This window comes from Rhinolophus hipposideros, assembly GCF_964194185.1.
Source record: "Rhinolophus hipposideros genome assembly, chromosome: 1".
NCBI lineage: Eukaryota > Metazoa > Chordata > Mammalia > Chiroptera > Rhinolophidae > Rhinolophus > Rhinolophus hipposideros.
This window is the reverse complement of record NC_138047.1, coordinates 82518840-82541036: the sequence shown is the minus strand read 5'-3', so window position 1 is coordinate 82541036 and position 22197 is coordinate 82518840. Positions and strand designations below refer to the sequence as shown.

General features: G+C 50.0%; 1 protein-coding gene across 3 annotated transcripts; it reads left to right on the top strand.

The window, feature by feature from the left end:
• The first annotated feature begins 474 nt into the window (after positions 1–474).
• On the top strand, positions 475–20239 carry PITX2 (paired like homeodomain 2). 3 transcript variants are annotated; one of them, XM_081049456.1, is made up of 5 exons: positions 475–1028; positions 4787–4842; positions 5308–5445; positions 16318–16523; positions 18983–20239. In XM_081049456.1, exons 2-5 carry the CDS (start codon positions 4797–4799, stop codon positions 19544–19546), a joined length of 954 nt encoding a protein of 317 aa, XP_080905582.1. In that variant the 5' UTR covers positions 475–1028; positions 4787–4796; the 3' UTR covers positions 19547–20239. The 3 variants fall into 3 exon arrangements, with proteins under 3 accessions (XP_080905582.1, XP_080905583.1, XP_080905581.1); XM_081049457.1 differs by lacking the exon at positions 5308–5445 and having other exon boundaries at positions 795–1028; XM_081049455.1 differs by lacking the exons at positions 475–1028; positions 4787–4842; positions 5308–5445 and adding an exon at positions 14587–15468.
• Positions 20240–22197: the final 1958 nt, after the last annotated feature.

Genomic DNA, 22197 nt, shown 5'->3' with positions numbered 1-22197 from the left:
TCTGAGCTGGGCCAAGCTCCCCTGCCTTCCTCGGGCGAATAATCTCGCTCGCTGGTTCGCTCGCCCCCGGCTGTCCCTGTTCACCCATTTTTCCAGATTTCTCCTATCTCACCCCCACCCCACCTACCTTAACTCCAGCCTTCTGTCTGTCCTCACTCCCTCCGTCCCCCGCAATTCCTCGTTTCTTTGACCTCTTCCCTCAACCATGCAGGCCTGAAAGGTCACACACAGGCACACTCAAACTCATATCCCACACACCTCGTCTCAAACAATCCCAAGCACAAGGTCCTTTGTTCCATTTCTTAAGCCACTTTCTCTGTCCCTTCCTTCCTGTCCGACCCGGTTTGCTCCCCAGAAGCCCCTTTCAGTCTCCCGGACTCCCTGACCCTCCCCTCTGATTTCTTGGAGCTCCGGGTCTGGCGCAGATCGCTTTTTCTCCTCCCCCTCCCATCCTCCCCTCTTGTCCTCCTTTCCACAGTGGGAGCGCGCGCGCCTGCTGCTCGTCTGCTCCTGTCTAAGCGCCCTGGCCGGCTCCCTCTCTTTCCTTCGCTCTCCGGGCTCTTTCTCCGGCTCCCGACTCCTCGGCCAGCCGGTATTTACCTCCCTCCTCTGCCTCGCTTCTCGGCGCCCCTGCTCTCTCCCCCCCGCGCTCGCCCAAGAGCTGAGCTGGCTCCTACTCGCCAGCGGTGCAGCCCGGCTCGGCCGCCCGCCCGCCACTGTGCAGTGGAGTTTGGTGGAATCTCTGCTGACGTCACGTCACTCCCCACACGGAGTCGGAGCGGAGGGAAGAGAGAGGGATGAGAGCGAGGGAGGGGAGAGAGAGTGCGAGACCGAGCGAGAAAGCTGGAGAGGAGCAGAAAGAAACTGCCAGTGACGGCTAGATTCCGGAGGCCCCCGCGTCCCCGTGGACACCCTCGGAACTTGGCACCCTCGGGAGCCCTGCAGTGCTCTCAGCCCGCGCCTGGCTCGCTGGAAATCTCCCCGGGAAGCGGTGGGACGCGGAGACAGCAGCTCTCTCCCGGTAGCCGGTAAGTGGAGGCCGTCTGTCCCGCAGGGATGTGAGATAATGCGAGTTTGGAAATTTGTTCCACTTTGGAGAATCTTCACTGTAGGTGATTTGTAGCTCTTGGGACTGCCTTCCCACCTCCACCCCCACCCCCAGGTAACGCAGTTGGCAAACAGCCCTAGCAAAGCCCTGTGCCTTTAGTCCCCAATCACAGACACCAACAATCTAAGGGGCGCTGAAGTGGAGTGGGAAGCAAGACCATGGCTGGCATTTAAAACGAGGTATCTTCCCTTAAATCTCGGTGCCAACACGGCAGGGACAAATCTTCAGGCAGAGGATTAGCATTCTCAAGATAAAGGGCCGGGTACAAAGTTTCAGCTACTGAAAGATTAGACCCCATCCCATTGTTACCAATTGGAAAAAAAGATTCCATCTTAACTGGCAGTTAGTGACCTCTCAGGCCCAAACGAATTACCTGGGAGCCAGGACTGGATACCAAGCTCACACAATTACTTCGGATTATAAATCCTTTAAATTGATCACCAGTCAACTCCAGTCTTGCACTTCAGGAGATAACGTTTAAATGGGTGCAGGGGAGAGGACTATTTTCCAACCGTCGAGTAAGAAAAAAATTGATTCTAAATCTGAGAAATATATTCCACTTTTTAGTCCAATTTAATAGCTTTACTTTCCTAATCAATTTAGAAATCAAACCACCATAAGGTAGTCTGATTTTTGCTCTTTTTTGTGCATTATGTCTTACGAAACTAAATAGAAAAATATTTTACTATTGTGAATTAAATAACAGGAATTCATACATTCTAAAATATTTTTATGAAAAATTAACCTAATTTAGAGAAATTTCCTTGAATTATTTTTAGGCCATTAATAAGAATTAAAAATGGTTTTAATATCATTTTGGAGAAAATTCATCTAAATTTCAAATACCAATTATGTCAAGAAAACAAAGCAGTTAAGCAATATACATGGAGAATTTTTTGTTGTAGCATAAACTAATCATTCAAGGTTTCAATAATCAAGCTTTCCCTAAAAATTAAATAGCTACCTCATTTATAGAATGGTTTACATTTTACCTAAGCAAAACTACACTTTAAATTATTCAGGTGCATTGTTCCTCAAGTTGAGCATGTTTGTCTTCAAGTGTTCCTAAAGCATCAATATTAATTGGTTTAAAAGAAGGCTTAAACTGGTAAAATACAGAAATGTGTTATGCAGTATTTTAATTTCCTTAAATGATTACTCACTGCAAATTAATTTACTAGCTAATCTCACCAATTTAGTTCATTTAAAACATATGTTCTTTTGCTGTTTATTTTTAAATTTTCCATTGAAGATTTTGTTATAGGTTATCAAAGTGAAAAGAAAGGGGAGGAATGTGAAAGGATTTGGTATTATTAGTACTATCTTTTTTCCTGCATTTTTTTCTTATGACAATCATAGGAAATTATTTTTCAGCAAATTGTTTTATTTCTTAGAGCTTGCCTGCCAGCCTTGGCCACTGTGGTTCAGTGTGCTCCATTCGTTATGTAGTGCTTTTAGCATGCTCACAACAGAAAACTCTAGTTGGATAGAGCAAGATTGCCTGGTATATACCTGGACATGAACTTTTGGAGTGAGAACTTTCCATCAGGAAAAGTTGTGCATCTTAATTTGTGAGATTAGCCATCGAAGCCAGTCCCTAAATCCCACCGCCAAATTTGTCATGTAAGACTTGTCTTGACAGGGCACGTTTAAGGATCAGCAGACAGGAATTGGATTTTTTTTTTTAATTTTAAATTATCTTCCCCAGTTATTTAGACTCAATTCATCTAGTAGGCCTGGTCATTATAGGAAGGGAAAAAAATGCATGTCTCAGGGCTCATTTTGACTGCAAAATAAATCCCCAAGTCACAAGGACACTAAGAGTGAGCTAAGGAACATGCTTTGACCTTCTTTTCAATCCTTTGGAGCAGAGTTTTTGAAGACTTGTTTTGTATTACTTTGTTTGGTCTTCAGAACTGAAGCTTGCTTGGGACTGGGGGAGAATGTGTAATAATTGACTGACTTTACACCGAGTGACCCGATCTTTTTCTTTTGTGTTTCATTCTTTTAAAAAATAAAAACTATTTGCAGTACCATCTGCAATGCTCCGGCTACCGGCTAATAATGCAACCAGTTCAGACGTTTAAAAAAAAAAAAAGATTATCGAAATGATGATGACATGCAAATGTCCCCTGAAATTATCATAAGTAAACATTTGAAGTCTGGACTAATAAAATCCCATCTGTGTTACTTCATATCGAGTTAGTAGAAAGCTGTGATAATGAATTTTGTAATATCTCACGAACAGACATCTCAATCAGGGACTAATCCTGTGATTTTACTGCAGAATCACTAAATCTGGAGCCGCCAAACTGCTACTTCTGGGCCCCCGGGCCCGCGAGGATCGCAGAACCCCCGCCCGGGTCCTTATTAGCGGGTGGGAGAACCATTTGGCCGTCCCCACCCTTGGATCCCCACACTGCTGCTCCGGGCAGCCCCTCCTCTAATCAGCGACCTTGGCCCGAGGCCCCGGGTCTTGCTCCTTCCAGGAGAGGCCGAGGAGAGGGAAATGTAACTCAAGCCAGTGGCAGACTCGCAGCTACCTGCCCGCCTCTGCCCCTCCTCCAACTGGCAACGCCCGCTCCCACTCTCAGCCCTGGACCCAAGTGCAGAGAGCCCTCCCGCCGCCGGCGTACCCTGGTTAGGGTGGAGTGAGGCCGGCGCCGAGACCCAACGGTCCTGGGGAGCCCGGGGCCTTCTTTCATTTCTTCGGTCTTTAAAGCAGCGCCGCTCTTCTACCCACCCGGACAGAGTCCCTCAACGCCCACCTTTCCTGCGCCTGTGGCGGAAAAGGGGGCGCGCATTAAAGGCTTGGCTCGTTGCGTTGTGGTTGGAAATTTGAAAAAGGTTTAGTTTGTAGGGAAGGAGAAGGGGGAGAACTGGGGGAGCCGATCTCTCAGAGCTATTTCTTGGTCCTTGGCCGGCAGTACACCCTCTGGGGACTTTCGCCCCGCTCTCCCCAGTCTCACTCAGGCCACACCGTTTCCCTCCCCTGCGATCTTAAATCATACTTTAGGGTAAATAAATGGCTGGGGTGAGTATCTCCAGGGAGAAGTGTGGCTAAATATGGAAAAGTGGCTCCTGGTGGACGAGAGGCCCAAAGCTGGCTAGTTTCTGGAGACCCCTTGGAGAGCGTTAGAGTCCTGCTCGTTTTCGAAATACAGAAAATCGAGGGCAACTGCTGTCTAGGACAGGAACAAGTTGATGCTGACATTCTGGAAATGTTTACTGAGTTCCAACTAACCGACGAGCACTGTGCTGAAAGGTGGCCTTCCCACACAACTCCCCAATAGAAAAGGCCTCTTCACCCGCTCCCACCACCGCCCCCCAAGTTTGCATTTGTTAAGGTTGCTCTGCTGTTCAGACGGGCTCTTAATCACCGACACACACCATGTGAGTAGTTCCACAGCCTAGGTCTCCAGAACGCTGTAGCTGTATAGGCCAAAAGCCTCTGGGCCCGCCATTCGCGAAGATTCAAGAGGGAGATGCCCCCTGGGGCTAGAGTGGGGATGAAGCTGGATAGCAAGTGGCTGTCAGGTCCGAGAACCTAGCACAGTAGACGCATATAGCGAGTGTTGAAATTGCCTTCCTTGTCTCACTCCCGCCCCAGACTCTTTTGAGCCCTGCGTGCCCGCAGACCGCCCCTTCTCACAGCCCTCCTTCTCTTCTGTTTTGCAGATAACGGGGAATGGAGACCAACTGCCGCAAACTAGTGTCTGCGTGTGTGCAATTAGGTAAGACTCGCTTCTCCTGCCCGGTCCCCCGACGGGAAACCGCGCCACGCGAGGGCGGCGAGAAGGCACCGGCCCTGCTGTGGGGCCGCGGCGTGGGGCGCTTCCCGGAGGGGCCGGCCAGGGCAGGAAGGAAATCAGAATCGGGATGCTGGCGGCCTCATCTTTGGGGGGCTGTGGATAGGGAGGGAGCCACTCGCCGCATCCCGAAGCCCCCTGTCTCCTCCCCTGGGCAGGAGCAGCTGGCAGCCCGGGAGGAGCAGAGAGAGGACGCTCCCTGCTCTGGGTGGCCAGAGGGTAGGCAAGACAGGAAGGAGTGCCCTCCACTCTTCCTTCTAACTGGGTCTCTGCTCTTTGTCCCTCTTTTTCCTCCGTCTTGCCTCCTCCCACACCCTCCACCCCCGCTGCTTTCCGCGGCGACCGGGGGCTTCTCTCTCCCTGCACGTGGGGCTGGCGCGCGCGGCCCAGGCGTGCAGCCGGCGGCCGTTGAATGCCTCTTCTCCAAAGACTCCGAAATCAAAAAGGTCGAGTTCACGGACTCTCCCGAGAGCCGGAAAGAGGCGGCCAGCAGCAAGCTCTTCCCGCGGCAGCATCCCAGCGCCAATGGTAAGGCCGAGAGCGAAGCGCAGGCCGCGCGCTGGGCGCTCGCCTTGGGGCCTCTGGGTGAGGCGCACGCGGGCGTGCCCGCCAGACAGGCGCTCTCGCTCTTTGAACTTAGACACTTGGCCTCTGGGTGGGACGGAAAGCAACCGTTCCAGGGAAGTTAATTCCTTCCCCAAATCATACTGGACTCCTGAGACCCAACACCTCTCCCTCTCTCTCTAGCTTTCCGAGTGGCCTGATCCATGCACATGCCAACCCACCTCAGTGCCTCTAGCTGGCGTGGTAAAGTGGTCCAACAGCGACCTCTGTCGCTCACCACGTCCCACTGCGTGCAGCACCAAGGGCCCACCGGGTCCCGGCGGCTCTCAGACGCGTCCCGCCCAGGTTTCTGGGTGTGGAGTTTACCGCACCGGAGGATTGTGCTGGCGGAGATTTTCGCTTGGCTGGGGAGGTGCAGGAGCTGACAAAAGCCCGCAGAGCCAGAGGGCAGCGACTGTGCTCAGCAGCCAAGGGTGGAATGGAGTGTGTACCCCTGTCGACGCGAACCTACCTGTTGTGCTGGTTTTAGGGCCTCGGGTTTTGGTGGTGTCGTTGTTTGATTGGCTGGCTTCACTCTGGACGAGTCAAGGGACATTGCTTTTCAAAGCCTGCAGGCTTGTGTGAAAGTTAAAATGTCTCCAACCCCATTGCACAGGCCTTTGCTGAATTGAAACTTGCCCTTCAGTAGGGTGTGTGTGTGTGTGTGTGTGTGTGTGTGTGTGTGTGTGTGTGTGTAGGGCCGAGGGGACAAGCTTTCCCTTGGAATACATGAAAAACTCAAGTTTACTGTTCCTCTATTCTCCAGGTTTTCCAGGCTCCTTAATAAATAAGTGCCTAGCCTTAGGAGGTTGTTGACCTTTGATAGTGTGAGGAGATAAAGTGCCCTCCACCCCCCCGCACCCGCCCCCCAGCTCTCGGCCCCTAACCCTCTCTTTCCGGATTAAAGAGTAAGGATACAAATATAATGGGTGCCGGGGGTGGGGGGGGAGGCGAATTGGGACCCTCGCCAAATAAACAAACCATATTAGTAAGAAGAAAACAAAGGCCCTGCATTTAGGCTTCCCGGTGAATCTGAGAGAAAAACATCATTTGTTGAAATAAAACATCTAAAGTGGTCCGGAGTAGACTGGCCTCGACACTGCACAATATCGCGACTCCTCCTGCTGGGCCAGTTAAATGCTCACTTGTCCGGGATTAACCCCATGGGGTTAAATGGGGCCATGCAGAGATAACGTCGGGTGATTTCTGTCATTAAGATTGTGTTAAATTCTTCTTCTGTTTGATAATCGGTCGTAAAAATAAATTATTAGACCGGAGTATGTTTGGGATATGGTTAAAAATCAAAAGTAGCGATGACTCCCGGGGAAAATGCTTTGTGCGGGTTCAGCCCTGGCTCCAGCCAGACTAAAGGAGCTCCCCAATCTGACTTCGCACGGGGCGGACTGGCCGCCGCCCAGCCGAGGCTGACGTGTCTCGCTGCACTAGGAGCTGGAGAGACGCAAAATGTCTCTTCCTTCCCCCACCCCCACCCAGGGTTCTTTGACCCCAGGAGTGGTTACTGAGGGCAGGTGGCCTCCATGCGAGTTGAGAGGCTGGGCCCCTTCGAGAAGCCTGGGTGAAATGAGGGCCTCCTGGGTGGGGAAGAAGCTGGCGAGCTGGGGAGTCCTGCCGGCTCCTATCACAGTCCTGGCAGGTGCCCCTGGACGTTCGATTTTGATAATTAGCAAGTAAACAAAGAACAAGAAATAGCCATTACTTTCAGCCCGGATTATTTTAGTGCATGTGAAGGGCTCTTCCCCTACACTGCCAGTTCTCTCTTTTCTTCCTTTTGGACCAAAGAAGAAAATTGCTGCCCAAACATGTTTAATGCCATTAATTAAGACGAGGTATGTGATAGGAAGAAATGTTGAAAATCTTGACTTTATTGGCTTTTAGGGATCTGGTAGACCAAAAATGTCACACAAAATAAATAGGCAAAGCTATAATACCCCTGAAGGAAAGTTGCCAGCGTTCTCTTTGCTGGATATAAGTAAACTTAACTTATGCAATAAGCAATTTCTGGCCACAGCCTGCTTAAAAGATTTTTTCTCCTTTTTCATAGTTTTTATTTCCTTTTAAAAAGAAAAAAATGTTCACAATGACATGCGATTTCCAAAACGGGTCAGGTTATTCTATTATTGGCACTGCCTTCTCACCCACCAAAACCCCACCTCCTCATTAAAGACAGAAAATGTTCTCTGGGTAGGCAAGGTAGATTTCTGGGAGGCCTGGGCCCTGAGTCCCTTCTTATAGAGTCCCCGATCCCTTGATACCCATTGGGCTGACCCACAGCCTGGCTAGAACCCCGAAATGGGAGGGGACATGAGGTCAGCTGGAGACCCTAAGGTCAGGGCTTTGAGAGAGGGTGGAGAGAGGAATGGCTAGGCATAATAAGTGGAGCGAGGAAGAGTTGGCAAGTGAAGCAGTACCTTTGATAATTAGCAAGTAAATTAGAAGTAAATTTAGAAGTACGGGGCAGAGGCCCCTGAGAACGTCTCCCTACATCAGCGGTCCTTGGCCTTTACTTGTTTGGGGTGTCCCTAAAGGAACCTCCTCGTGGAACTCAAAAAGTGATCTTGACCTTCAGAAAGGGAATGACCTGTAGGTAACCCTTACCTACAGTAACCCTTGTCAGTAACCCTTACAGTTTCCAGCGGTGGCTCTGGATTCCGGGCTGAAATCAGTCCGAGCTGCGGCCCCTTGGTCCAGGCGCCTGGCTTCGCGACCAAACCTGGGGCGAGTACCTTTGCCCGGCCTCCCCCAGCGATGCCATGAATTTTTAAATAGCTTTGGCAATGTGGCTGGGCTCTCCACCCGGGTCTCTAGTGAGCGAAGACATTCTTCCCTTGGGAGAGGGACTCCTAGCCCCGTGCGGCTCCCACGCCACCACACACACTCTCTCCCGGGGCAGCAGCTCGGTTCCGGTCTTCTTCAGAGGACCCGGGATAACCCCGCCGCCCAAGCAGCCACGGATGCCCCATTCATTCAGTCAGCAAATGTTTGCCGAGCACATACTACGTGGGTCTCTAAGTACCCCCTGAAAGCAAATAATCCTAGTTCCCTCCGCTGTTAGGAAGCGACTTTAATGCTAACAAAGACACCGACGACAGCAGCCCAGACCTTCCGCAGCAAAACGCAGTGCGGCGCGGGTCAGGGCAGGGGCCTGTCAAGGCGCGTGGGGTCTGAGCAAGAAGCAACGAGAGAGAGGAGCTGGGCAAGGAGAGAAGATCTCTTTTTTTGTTTTTTTCGACTTCCCCGCCAAATCAGTTGATTGGCAGAAGCTGCCCCTCCGTTTTGTGTTTTTGTTCCCCATCCGGAGAAATTGGAACAGTTGTCCCAAGGTAGTCAATCCCTACGGATCCCCGCCCGCAGAAGCAGGCTTTACAGGTCGCGGTCCTCGCTACCACTGGGTTTGCGCTCCAAGTTTGGTCAGGCTGGGGCGGCTGTTACTCCGCTGCTAATATATGCAGCAGTTGTGAGAACGGCTCCGGGGAAAAGGAAATGTATAACGAAAGCTTATTCGTGAGCAGGAATATACTAATGGAACAATCTGATGTCTTCTTAATCCTATGTAAAAAGCTTTGTGGTCTTCCTAATATTGACTGAATGGGTAATTAATGGCTCTTCATCTAGGCGAATACCCTGTAATCCAAAGATAGGCAAAAGACAACAAGCCCAAGGTGGAAGACAAAAGGCCCAACTGCGGCCGCCACCCGCCGCCAGCCCCCACTACCAGGGTCTCCAAATGGGAAAGTTTCCGCTCAGGAGCAAAAGGCTGGAGGAGTGGGAGAATATACGCCCTTTCCTGGGCTAGCCTTCACCAAAGAACCTGGCGGCCCGGCTCAGTCCTCCACTACTCGGTCTATCCTCCATCACTCCTGCTCTCTGTGTTTCTTTCTTCTCCCCTCTAGGAAGTCGCCTTCATTATGGCCCTGAAAAACAGCCTCCCCCCAAAAAAACCCTATTTTTCATTTGGGAAGTGATTGATAACAAGGACCAATACACAAGGTCCTCAAAAGTCTCAGGCAAAGGATCGAGCTCCTTTCTGATCCAGGTGGAGACTCCTTTCTTTTACAATCCAACGCAGAGAGTCTATGAGGACTGAGGTAGTTGGGAGGAGAGGGAATAAATTAATAGAAGCAAGAGCACAGCAAAATTGTGTATATGTGTTAAAGAGTGATTAGGAGTGATGGAGTCAACTTCATTGTGAGGCTATGACATGAAGAGTGCCCAAGATTCTCTCAGCGTGTTTTTTAACAGGCTGACATTTTAATTTAAACCTTTAGAAGTAATATATTACTTGGGTTACTACAATGAGCTGGGTTCCTTTTTTTGTCAGCTGACAGCTTTTAAAATATTATTTCGCTAGGGAAATAAAAGCTTCATCTCAGATTATAGGTGGGTATTTTTGGATTTATGTGATTTATGGTCACCATGACAACTAATGCTGAATGTTAGCTACCAGCATGTCTGGGAGAGGGAAGACTGAAAGAAGGGAGAACAAGAGAAATAGAAAAGGGAGACAGGCGTGAGATGGAGAGGGAGACATAAAGAAAAGAGAAATAGAGAGGAACACTTTAATCCAATTGTTGTTTTGTTTATTAAGTGACTTTAGTTAGTCCCTTGCCACTTCTCTAGCTCTGGACCTGGATATTGATATATCGATGTTTGTCGTTTTATTTCTCTCTCGCTCTCGCTCTCTCCTCTCTCTCTCTCTCCCTACCCCAAGCAAACATTTATACCATTCTCTTTATTTTACTTTTCCATGCCTAGTTGCGTTGCGATTAAATGAGCGCCTAATAAACCTGTAGCGGTAGCACGCTAACGTGAAAAGGCATGGTGGCACGTGGATACAGTGATTTCGGCAGGCCCCTGTTCCCGCGCCTCCTCTAATCCCTCGTTCTTCTCTTCACCAGCCAGCGTGGGGGTACATAACCCCGCCACCAGAACTCCCTCATCTAGTCACGCCATACCTCAAGTGGTGGAATGTGTGAGGACAGAAATATGGGGACCATGTGCACGGACCCAGAGAGGGTGGGTGTTGCTCAGTACATCTACAGAGTTCTGATTCAGAAAGAATCCATCCTTTTTTACAAACTAGCACTTTTTTATTTCATTTAGGGAATGAAGGGCGGAAAATCAGCCACAGTAAAGCCTTTAATTTCTGTGTTATGGCGGGCGTGGGGGGTAGAAAGGGGGCCCGTTCCAGCTTGATTTGTGAGCGTAAAAAAGCCAGGCAGAGGAAAGAGGACAGAAAGGGCCACTTCTTGGGTGGGGTGCAAGGTCTCCATCTGACCTCTGCGCCTTACACCACCACCTGCACACACGCCTGTCACGTGGCTCCGAGCGGAATGGCAGGGGAGGGGAGTCGTCCTTGAGTTAGCCTGGACCACAGCAAGATTCCTACCCCTCTACGGCCTGATAGCATAGGGAAACATCTTAATTGAGCCATCTTCCAGGTGAGCTCTGACGAGCTATTTTTTTCTAAAAGTCGTGGGTCGCTTGACTGGGTCCCAGTCCATACCCAGACCTCAGCAACTAAGAGTTTGGTGGCACAGCACAACCAATCTCACCGCAGAGGCCAGAGGGGCTTTGCGCAACTAACAATAAAGAGTGTGAAATTAAATAAGACCTTAAGACTGGTACTCGATGGCCAGTACCAGCTCGCGCCTCGCCTGACCCCAATTTACACATTTCCGTCTTCAAGGGGTCTTTCTTTGAAAGAATTAGCAAGAAAACCCAATTGAGACGCTACCTGATGTCTGGAGACAGAAACACCCAAACCCTCACTGGGCTTCCTGTCCTTGCCCAGCGGAGGCCGTGCAGCATGCCCGGCTTCCCTGAACCGACTACGCTGAGTTTTTCTGGATTGAAAATTTCTAGAACCAGTCAAAGAAAGGGGAAGGGAGGGGGTGACAGTAGTACTGAACCAAAAACATAAGATCTCTTTCCTTCCAACTTCTTCCTTATCTATACTGCCTGTACCTGTGTACCCACAAGATTTTTATAAATTAAATCTCCAAAATTAACCACTGCTATCACAGTTTTAATTGAAAAGTGTTTCCTGGTTCCCTACTAGACATCTGCTTTTCCCATCTAGACTTTTCATGTTGATACCATGGAGTGAACCTTGTTGGACCTGAGAAGTGTGTTACCCAAACTAAGAGTTTGTGATTAGTTGATTAGGAGAGAGTTGAAATACCGGCTGGAAAAATGCAAAGAAACTCTGTTGTTTAGAGAGCTGGAGTTGGAAGAGGACCATATATATGTATAATATATATGTATAATATATAATACATATGTGGTGTGTGTTTTCACTCTAACCACAGTGTTCCAGATAATTGTCTTTATTCTACTCCACTTCACTTTGCAATAGATCGACAAAATTTAAGATTCCTTGTAGTTTTAGGCTTTTAGGCTACCTGAAGATCACCAGCACTTCCAGAATCTCCCATACTTTGGCACTATGAGAAGCTGTCACTTCTCCTTGGGTTTTTCACCCAATTTGGAGGCTGGTTTAGGTCCTTCACAGTGTGTATTTGTCTTGATGAAAGTTCTATTAGTCAAGCAGAGCCACCTGTGCTTGTATTAAAATTCGGCGGGTTAAATGAGAGGTGGACTTAGAATCGGTATGGCTCCATGAAGCTTCTCAGCTCTCCCAAGCAATTAGGGGGTTTTGAAAAAAACCAGGAGTTTCCACCAAAAACTTGCATGCTCTATGATAGAGAATTTTTCATTTTTTTATGTGATGGAGTTTCTTCATGAAATGAGGCTTTAGGGGCATGGTACTGTGGGGATCGCAGCTATACTGAGGTTTAAAAAAAGAAACTAGAATATGATTAGTAAACACATTGGACAGAAAAGAGCTGGATTCATATTGACTTATAGGTCATCAGCTGGCAGTACAATGGCAGGAAATATTTACTTTACCCATATACTTTATGATCTTGGGGGAATTAGAGGAAATTCAATAAGAAAACGGCTAGAAACATCTAAAACCCTTATTTAAAAGACTTAAGCAAATTAGAGTCTTATCAGATTAAAAACCACTACAAATGTAAGAGCATTGTCTTCGGTGAAACGCTGTGGGGTCTGAGGAGATTCTCCTCCAAATCTCAGGGATAAAATGCGTCATTTAAGCACCAGATAATGAACAGAATGTAAATTAATTTAACCTTCTTTACCAACAGACTGCTGGTGTAATACGTATAATTTAGTGATAAGATTTCAGGACCTAATATAGCTGAATGTATGAGCTTCAGCTAATGCAGACCTGTCACAGGGGGGATGTGTTCTCCTCTGAGCAGGTTTGTGTATACCTGGAATGGGGGTAAACTAGAATTAAAGTTAAAATTAGAAATGGTGTTTTAAACTTTACTATGAAGAAAGTTCCCCCTTAAAGTGAGATGATACTTGTGAGGAGATACTGAAGAACAATTCTCATTTGGTTCCTTGGACTGTCTCAAGAATGTTTAAAATGGGGGAGGAGTTGCAGATAGGGTTTGGATGTGGGGAGAAGGGCAAAGAGAGACGCATAGCATACAAACATTTTTGGAGTCTGTTTCATCCACTCTGTCCCAGACTAAGTTTCCCAATCTTGTGAACAAGGACAAGAAGGGAGTTTTCTGAAGATACTCACACTGGTGTTGCAAATGATTGACTGCAGTGCCAAACAAGTACACAGTCACGGATGATAACACTAACTCCACAATAACGCAATCGCCAATGCAGAACCCAGGGCAGATTAGTTGGTGCTCTCCAGCTGACCCAAGCCAAAGGACAAAAGGACTCTCAAAAATTATTGTAAACGATACATTTGGATTTCTTTCTTCACTTTCTTTGGAAATTAAACTTTTTTTTGGAAATAGTGCTGTAAAGAGTTGGATGTCCCCAAAGGTGATTTTCCCTTTGTTTTATATAAATGAATAAGGCTTTGCTTTTCCTAGCTGAGTGTTCTCCAAGCTTTTGCCCATCACTTACATGCTACCGCTTCTGCCTGCTCGGACTTTAACAATTCAAGACAGCCTTGAGCCTCCTAGGAAAAGAAAATGACTTAAAAATTACCCTTGAAATTGGTTATTTGGCAACATTCTTAATTGTATGGAAACTCATTAAAGCATATTTCATATATAATTAGCTCAAGGCTGTTGATTCTACAAGCTTTATGGATTTCAATCTGATTGATAATAAAGTAAACAAGAGAGTCGAATTTAAAGCTCGGCTCTCTCTCGGGTTAGGACGAGCTTAATACAGTGTACAAGGAATTTGAAAGATCTAGGATATGTGTCTTAATCAACGTTAAGTAGAATGGATAAGCTTTCAGCATTTTGAAAATGCTGGGTTAAGGTTTCTATTCTATTGTATGTTTTCTGTCTGGGGACTAATAAGCATTACAGAGAACGTGATCTGAGGTGACTTTTTATTCTTGTATAAATCCAGAGTGAACCACCAAACAGTTGTTCGTTTAAAGTCAGGGTAATTTTCTTTTGACGGGTCCATTTGCTTCTCGATTTCTAATTTATTAGCCTGACTTCTCAGGGCTCTGTCTTTTTCTTTTTTTTGCAATTAAAATACCGCTTTTCCAGATTAGCGCAGCATTCACCTGACAGACTGTTTGGAAATTTTAAGATCGGAGAGGTGATTTGTTGGTGTTTTTTAAATATTTCTGGGTTTAAGTAGCACGTCTCCTTTTCATATAGGGGAAGAAAAACACGTCTAGATTGGAAATGGATAGAGTGAGGTACAAAAAGAAGGGGTGGAGGGTGCTTTGTTGCTCTATGTACCTTCTAGCCCTCGACCTTTCTGTCCTTTACTCCCGAGCCTTTTACTCCCAGTCTCATCCTTCCACCTCCCCGCCCTAACAAAAAGCCGCTCGTCTTTTGCCCGGCCGGAGCCGGCGGGTGTAGACTCGGTGGGCGCACCAAGGTATTCGCCCGGCCCCGCACAGCTGATAGGTGCAGGCAGCACTGTCCCTCCACCGAGGTTCCAGGCCTCCTGATTGGTGCGGAGCCACGTCACTCCAGCCCCGCGAAGCGACTGGGAGGAGGCGGGAGGGTGGGGGGAGGCAGTGGCCGAGTGACGTCTTGGCACCAGGAAGCCCGCCTCTGGTTTTAAGATGTTAGGCCAACAGGGAAGCGCGGAGCCGCAGAGCTGGTCCGTCGCTGGCCCGAGTGCCGGGAGCTGAGCTGCGGCGTGGCCGGGCTCGAGCTCGACAACCCGTCGGGGGGTGCGTGTGCGCGTCGCGGAGGGTGCGACCTCGGGCCCTCGCCGCCGCCGCCGCCGCCGCTGCCGCCGCCGCCGCCGCCGCCGCGGGGATCCAATATCAGCTACCTGTCCCTGTCACTCTTGACACTTCGCTGTCAGGGCTGCGCGCCGGGGGCGGGCAGAGCGCGCTCCGCGTTAGCTTTCCTTATTGGAGGGGTACTTGGGGGAGGGAGGAAAGGAAGAAAGGGGTCTTTGCCCACTCTGGTTTCGCTTTGGAGCTTGCAAGCCTGCTCCCCAAAGACGCTCCGAGCAGTGCCCTCCTGCCCACAGCCGAATGGCTCCGTTTGCCCACTGACTTTCGGCCGCCGACCCTGTCGCTTGAGCCTTCCGAAGAAAACGGGGCGGGCTCGGCTGGAGGACTCGGCGAGGGTTGTGTTCCCTGGCTCTGCCCGCGGCGGCCACCGCGGGAAACCTCCGCGCTTGGAGCGCAACGCGGCGGCGGCCCAGGACTCCCAGGGCGGTGTGCTCCTTCGTCCATGAACTGCTTGAAAGGCCCGCTGCACTTAGAGCACGGAGCAGCAGGGACCAAGCTGTTGGCCGCCTCCTCGTCCTCCTCCTGTCACCATCCCCAGCCGCTGGCTATGGCTTCGGTCCTAGCTGCAGGTCAGACCCGCGCCCTGGACTCCTCCAAACACAGGCTGGAGGTGCACACCATCTCTGACACCTCCAGCCCCGAGGCCGCAGGTAAGGCGCCGCACGGCCCCGCGGTACCCCCGCCCAGCCGCCCCGCGTCGCTCGACCCTTCTCGCCCGAAAGGAAGTTGGCCCCTGCTGGGGGAGGTGTGGTGGGAGTGGTCGTTCAGCTCGCTCCCTGCATAACTTCCGTCCCTTTTGCTCTACCTCCGCCACCGGCCGGAGAGGCGCGAACGGCGCGGACCCTTCTGCGGCCCTCCCTATTCCAACCCTAGCCTCCGTTCTGTTTCTTGAGGCACAAAAATCCAAGCATCTCCATCCGAGAACCTTCAGAGGCCGCTCCCCATCTCCCACCCCGGCCCTGTTCTCCTTTAGGCTTTCAGCTCCCGAGAAGCTCCGCTTGTTAGAAAAGTATTTCTGAAACCAGGTCTCAGAAGAAGAGGTGGTCGTTCTAAAGGGCGGAGGAACTTGGGTGCCTGACCAAATCCCCAAATCTACTTTCCTAGCATTCCTAACCACGTCGAAAGCTGAGCTTTCTTCGAGGAGGGTCTGTACAACACGCGCGGGTGGCTGTCCCAGGAGATTTGGTGTGTCTGCGCAGAGGCGTACGAATGTGCTTGAAAGCACGGGCTATAAAAATGAATGTGCCGTCGCAGGGAGATAAACATGTAAATAAAACGTGCGGCGCCAGGGGAGGGGAGGAGATGGGGCGCGCACACCCACACTCACGTCTGTAACCCCCCCCCCCCAGACGCAGCGCTCCCTGCCGCGCGAGTGGCGGCTCAGACACTCCTCCCCGCCGGCCACCCAGCTCTTCCCGGACGGTGTCGCCCGGTCCAGTTGGAGTTCCCGGGTTGCCAGTGGGCATACTGACAGGAACCTTTGTGTGTTTCATTGTCAGAGAAAGATAAGAGTCAGCAGGGAAAGAATGAGGACGTGGGCGCCGACGACCCGTCCAAGAAGAAGCGGCAGCGGCGGCAGAGGACTCACTTCACCAGCCAGCAGCTGCAGGAACTAGAGGCCACTTTCCAGAGGAACCGCTATCCGGACATGTCCACACGCGAAGAAATCGCCGTGTGGACCAACCTTACGGAAGCCCGAGTTCGGGTAGGAGCCCGCGCGGAGCCTGAGAGGGCGAGGCGGGAGGGGTTTGTAGAGATGCAGGCAGTGTAGACTGGGTGGGAGTGTGGAAGGGAGCGCCGCCCCGGAAGGCACGAGTGGGGTGGTTTTGCAAAAGCAGAAGGCCTCATGGCGGCCCCAATTGCGAGATTACAGCTCCCCCTTCCGAGACCGGCCGTGGCCCGGCGCAGGGACCCTGAGCGGCACCGGCTCGCCACCCCGCCACCCAGCGCCCTCCCAAACTGGGCCGCGTGGCATTTCCCTGCACAAGGCATTGTGTTCCCAACGTGCAAGTCTCCAGGGGAGCGCTAATAAAATCCCTCCCAGGCCAGGAGCCGTGAACAGGCTCCAACCTGTGCGCCTATAACAAGGAAAACCCGCCAGAGACACGCAAGGAGTGGCCCTCGCTGGGAAACTTTCGCGCCCGGCCTGGCCTTTTCGCTACTCTTGCCTTCCTTATAAGGTCTTTGCGGTTTTTCCGCCATTCAGGTCTTTCCCACACCCTATCTCCTGGTTTTGTGATCTTCGGAAGTCACTTTAATACACAATTACTATCCTGCTAGCCCTTTTAGAAAAAGAAAAAGGAAGAGATTTCGGTTTGGTTTATTTATCTTTTCTCAGATTGTTACACCCTTCCTCCCAGTTATAATAGTTTTATTAAAGAAAGGGCTTACCTTTGTAGCAAATCTGTACTTTATGGATTGGCAAAAATGAACTTAAATCAATTACCCAGTAGCAACATCCTGGTTTATGCTGGTCGGTGGAAAATTCCAAAATTGTTAGAATTCAGGAAGCAGAAAACACACATAGCGGGATCCAGAGACTTTGTTGTAGAAACAAAAAATGTTCTGGATAGAAAAATAGAGTTCCCAGTCAGAGAAGAAAAGCAGAAAGAAGCAAACATTATATAACAATAATGATGAAAAGAATAAGACCAAAACGCACTTCCCAGAGCAGAGGGAACGAAGGCACTCTCTGGGTGGCATTTGTGTAAGGTCTGAGGCAATAGTAGTGGTAGAAGAGCCGGGATGAAGTTGGAAATGGTTTTAGTTTAACTGCGTGGAGCTAGTGCTCCAGGCCGGCCGGTGTGGTTTTGCTCCAAGGTCAGTCTTTCATTAGCTCTCCTGCGCAACAGGGGAACGGGCCTCGCACGTACTCTTCTCCCTGGGCAAAGTTTATACGGCCTAGGGTAGAAATGGCAAGTAATTAAAATAAAAACACCATCTGTGGGTTTTGCGGAATCTTTCGGAAAAGCCCTCCCCCACCCCTCTGGTTTCTCTCAGTCCTCCCTAGTCCTCTGCCGCCGCCGAGCTAGGCTCCCGCTCCCTCCTGCTACCTCCTTCCAGGCCCGCTGCAGGTCCAGCCAAGTGGGAGTGAGGCTTGCTTTTTATAGCAGTCGGATGCAGAGAGGAAGGGGGCTAAAAAGGAAATCGAGAATGAAAGAGAAAAGGAAAAAAAAAAAATGCGGATTAGGCGGCTGGGCCCGGCTGGGCTGTGTAATGTAAAACATCACCGGTGTCAACTCGGAAATCTCGGGCCAGTCTGCGCTCCAATACACAAAAGCCGCCGTCTGGGGCGACGGGCGGACCCAATGTGGATTGAGAGCAGGGTTGCGGCGGGGCCACCGGGCACGGGTAGGAGCTGGCCGGGGTGGATGGCTGCCAGCAAAGCCAAGCCACCGGACTGGGCCCAGCGGGAGCAGCGCAGGGCGCCCGGGCCTGGCCTGGGGATGGGCGGAGGGTGAGAAGGAGGGGAGCGAAAGGAGGAGGCGGCTGCAGAACAACCCTTTCTGGGTTCCCGGAGATTTACGCACGAAGCTCGCGGAGTTTAAAGAGCTGTCGGGGAGGTAGCCTTTTGCTTTTTACTTGGTTATTTTTCTAGGCGAGGAACGGGGTCGCGCGCGCCGCCCGTCGCTCGTTGAGGGGAGGGCGCGCATTCCCTGGAGTGGGAGGCGGCAGTGGAGATCCGAGAGGGGAGGGAGGAGCCGTGTGGGGGAGAAAGCCGGCGCTGGTGCCCTCTCAGCCCCTGGCCCTCTACATTTAGTCTGTGGCTTTGGAATGGAAGCAAGTTTGCAAGGTGGTTGGGAAGCGTTGGGCAGAAAGCCCTCTGACCCGCGTTTATTTTGCAGTCAGTGTTTTTAGACCCCGAAGAAGGCTTGGTGAAGAAGCCACCGCAGGCCGCCAGGCATTTGGCTGGGGGTTTTGGCGCAGCTCAGAACCGGGCGCGCAGGCCTGGGCCGCCGGGCCCCCCTCGTTTGGTCAGGGCTTGGGGGGGTGACTGCGTGCGGGCTCTGGCAGCTTGGGGCACGGGCCGGGCCGGGGGTGGGGAAAACGGTGTCGGCCAGGGTGTGAGTGTGTCAGAGAGAAGGCAGCCTCTGGTGCTCTCCGGACCCACGTTGTACTTATCCGACCTATGGCGTCTGTTTGCTCCTGCCCTCCACCCCCCAGGTTTGGTTCAAGAATCGTCGGGCCAAGTGGAGAAAGCGGGAGCGCAACCAGCAGGCCGAGCTGTGCAAGAACGGCTTTGGGCCGCAGTTCAACGGCCTCATGCAGCCCTACGACGACATGTACCCGGGCTATTCGTACAACAACTGGGCCGCGAAGGGCCTCACGTCGGCCTCTCTGTCCACCAAAAGCTTCCCATTCTTCAACTCTATGAACGTCAACCCCCTGTCGTCGCAGAGCATGTTCTCCCCGCCCAACTCCATCTCGTCCATGAGCATGTCGTCCAGCATGGTGCCCTCAGCAGTGACCGGTGTCCCGGGCTCCAGCCTCAACAGCCTGAATAACTTGAACAACCTGAGCAGCCCGTCCCTGAATTCCGCGGTGCCGACGCCCGCCTGTCCTTACGCGCCGCCGACTCCTCCGTACGTTTATAGGGACACATGTAACTCGAGCCTGGCCAGCCTGAGACTGAAAGCAAAGCAGCACTCCAGCTTCGGCTACGCCAGCGTGCAGAACCCGGCGTCCAACCTGAGTGCTTGCCAGTACGCGGTGGACCGGCCGGTGTGAGCCGCGCCTAGAGCGTGGGGATCCTAGGACCGTGCGGGACCGGGCAACTCTGCCCTTGAAAGACTGGGAATTACGATGGAAGGTCGTGGGCACTAAAGAAAGGGAGAGAAAGAGAAGATAGAGAGAAAAAAGGAAACCACTGAATTAAAGAGGGAGCCCCCTTGATTTCAAAGGAATTTCCTCAATGTCTGACATCTTTCACTAAAAGTATTTCCAACATAGCAAGGACACACACAGATGTTTGACTGAATATGACATTTTAACATTACTATAAGCTTGTTATTTTTTAAGTTTAGCATTGTTAACATTAAAATGACTGAAAGGATGTATATATATATCGAAATGTCAAATTAATTTTATAAAAAGCAGTTGTTAGTAATATCACAACAGTGTTTTTAAAGGTTAGGCTTTAAAATAAAGCATGTTATACAGAAGCGATTAGGATTTTTCGCTTGCGAGCAAAGGAATGTATATACTAAATACCACACTGTATGTTTCTAACATATTATTATTATTAAAAAAATGTGTGAATATCAGTTTTAGAATAGTTTTTTTCTGGTGGATGCAATGATGTTTCTGAAACTGCTATGTACAACCTACCCTGTGTATAACATTTCGTACAATATTGTTTTACTTTTCAGCAAATATGAAAAAAATGTGTTTTATTTCATGGGAGTAAACTATACTGTATACAAATTGGTCTGGATTCTTTCTGCCCTCCTTTGCCGCCTGGACAGGGTTTCTCAGTCACTGTCTCCTAAATAAACCAGTCCCTCTGCCTTCCTCCTTAAAGATACAAGGCAGCAGTACTTATTTAAATTTGGTAGAAATAACTTATAGTCATGTATCAGAAACAAACAAAAAAGGCACTCCCAGCAAAAAAGGGCTGCAAAGTCTGATCTTGTCTCCCAGATTTTTCTTTGGCTTAAACCCAGAGGATTCCATTATTGTTAGCAAATAATGTAAGAGAGAAAGAAGAAAAGAGAAAGAACTTTAGAAAGTATGCCAGCTTGGAATGAATCTTTTACTCCTGGGGGAGGGGGCAGGGAACCTGCACCTCCAGTAAATTGTTCTAGAGAAGTATGTGTGTATGTATGCATGTACAGTTTATATACATTCCTCTCAAGAGGAATATATCTATAATAAGTTTACAAGGAAACACCTCCAGTTCAAAATATTTAGGCCTCCACGTTTATCTTTCAGACTTAAGTAGAGAGATTCTTCATGTTATATTGCATTACTATTTCCAAATCCTTTTGAGACATTAAAAGAAACAAAGACAGTTTCTAATAACTACAGCCCTTTAGTTTCTCAAAGAGCCCAGGGGTTGAGAGGTTAGAGTGGAGTTTCCTGAGTCTTGTCGAGCAATATGTAGTTGAGGCAAAGGTCATGCTCCCAGTGTTTTGTTTTAAATAATATTGACCCATTAATTCTAAACCTGCTTGTTCCTGAAATTATACAGGATTATAGTTTGCAAACTGCGGGACAATGAAGCAAATCAAGATGAATTACAGCCCTGGCCCTCCCTCCCATCCTCTGACATCTAAACCGGGAATGAGGTCGTTGTGAGTGTTTAAAAGAACTTTAAACACCCGCTGATCCTTTGTCGATGGTTTTCACCTTTTTTTTTTAATGTGGAATTTGATTTCGTAACAAATAGCAAATACAACTTAGTCCCAAAGAATTCACCACCTTGGCGCTAGGGGGGTTGGAGGGGGGCGGGGGACAAGAGTTCTGAGGTCTTTTGCTATTCTGGTCATAGCCTGTCCCTACCCCCCCATCCCGGGGAGCGAGGACAAACACCACCCTGCGGAACCTGCAGCGAAAAGTAGCCCCCGATTTTCTGGAGCCGAGAAAACCTGTGTTTTTGCGCCTAGGTTTCTTTTATCAGATTGAAACTTTACCTATAAGCTTTTGGAACTCAGACACTGAGTCTTTGTTCTGCATGGAACTGCCGCTGCCATTTAAAGAGATCGCGAATAATGTTCCTGATTTAAGATCAGTGTTCAATGTACATTAACTTTCTTCCTTTCTTTTTTAAGCTCTGCCTCCGACCTGCGGAGGGATCACGCGGCAGTAGGGGGCAGATAGTAGCCCTTTGGACGAGGATCACCTCTATCCTTGTTGTTCACTTGAGAGCACTGGAGAGGAAAACGGTCCCTTCGGGCGGACTTTGGCTTCTGGAGCCGCGGGGCCCAGTTGTCTCGGCCGCCCCAAGCCTCTGCCCGGTATGGGGGGAGGGGTGACGGGGGAGGGGTGGCGGGGACTGGGAGAGGGGATTTGGGGATCGAAGCTGGAAGTGCTAACGAGACCCGCTGGAAGGATTTGCGTCTCCTGGTAGTCATAGAATAACTTCGGAGCTCTGGGTACGGGAAATGGATCTCGGCCTAGTTTGCTTGCTGAAGTAGAACTCTATTTCGAGGGAATCAATCTGCAAGACACAAAAATGGAAGTCGAGGTTTGGGAAGTGTCGTCACTTTCCCGACTTGAATGGTGCGGGCTGGGGGCGGAGATTCGGGATTGTTGAGAGGCCCTTTCTCCTACCTCAGCTCCTTTCCCTGGACTTCCAGAAGGAAGAATTACCCTACTTACCCTACTTCCTCCCCACACCATCCCCGCTCGCCTACCGGCCCTTTTCCGCACCTCCTTTT

Bases quoted from the DNA above. Each gene is read 5' to 3' on its own strand.
- PITX2 (XM_081049455.1), top strand. From the start codon at position 15,261: ATGAACTGCTTGAAAGGCCCGCTGCACTTAGAGCACGGAGCAGCAGGG. The intron at 15,469-16,317 runs GTAAGGCGCCGC...TTTCATTGTCAG, and splicing joins CTCCAGCCCCGAGGCCGCAG to AGAAAGATAAGAGTCAGCAG. The intron at 16,524-18,982 runs GTAGGAGCCCGC...TCCACCCCCCAG, and splicing joins TTACGGAAGCCCGAGTTCGG to GTTTGGTTCAAGAATCGTCG.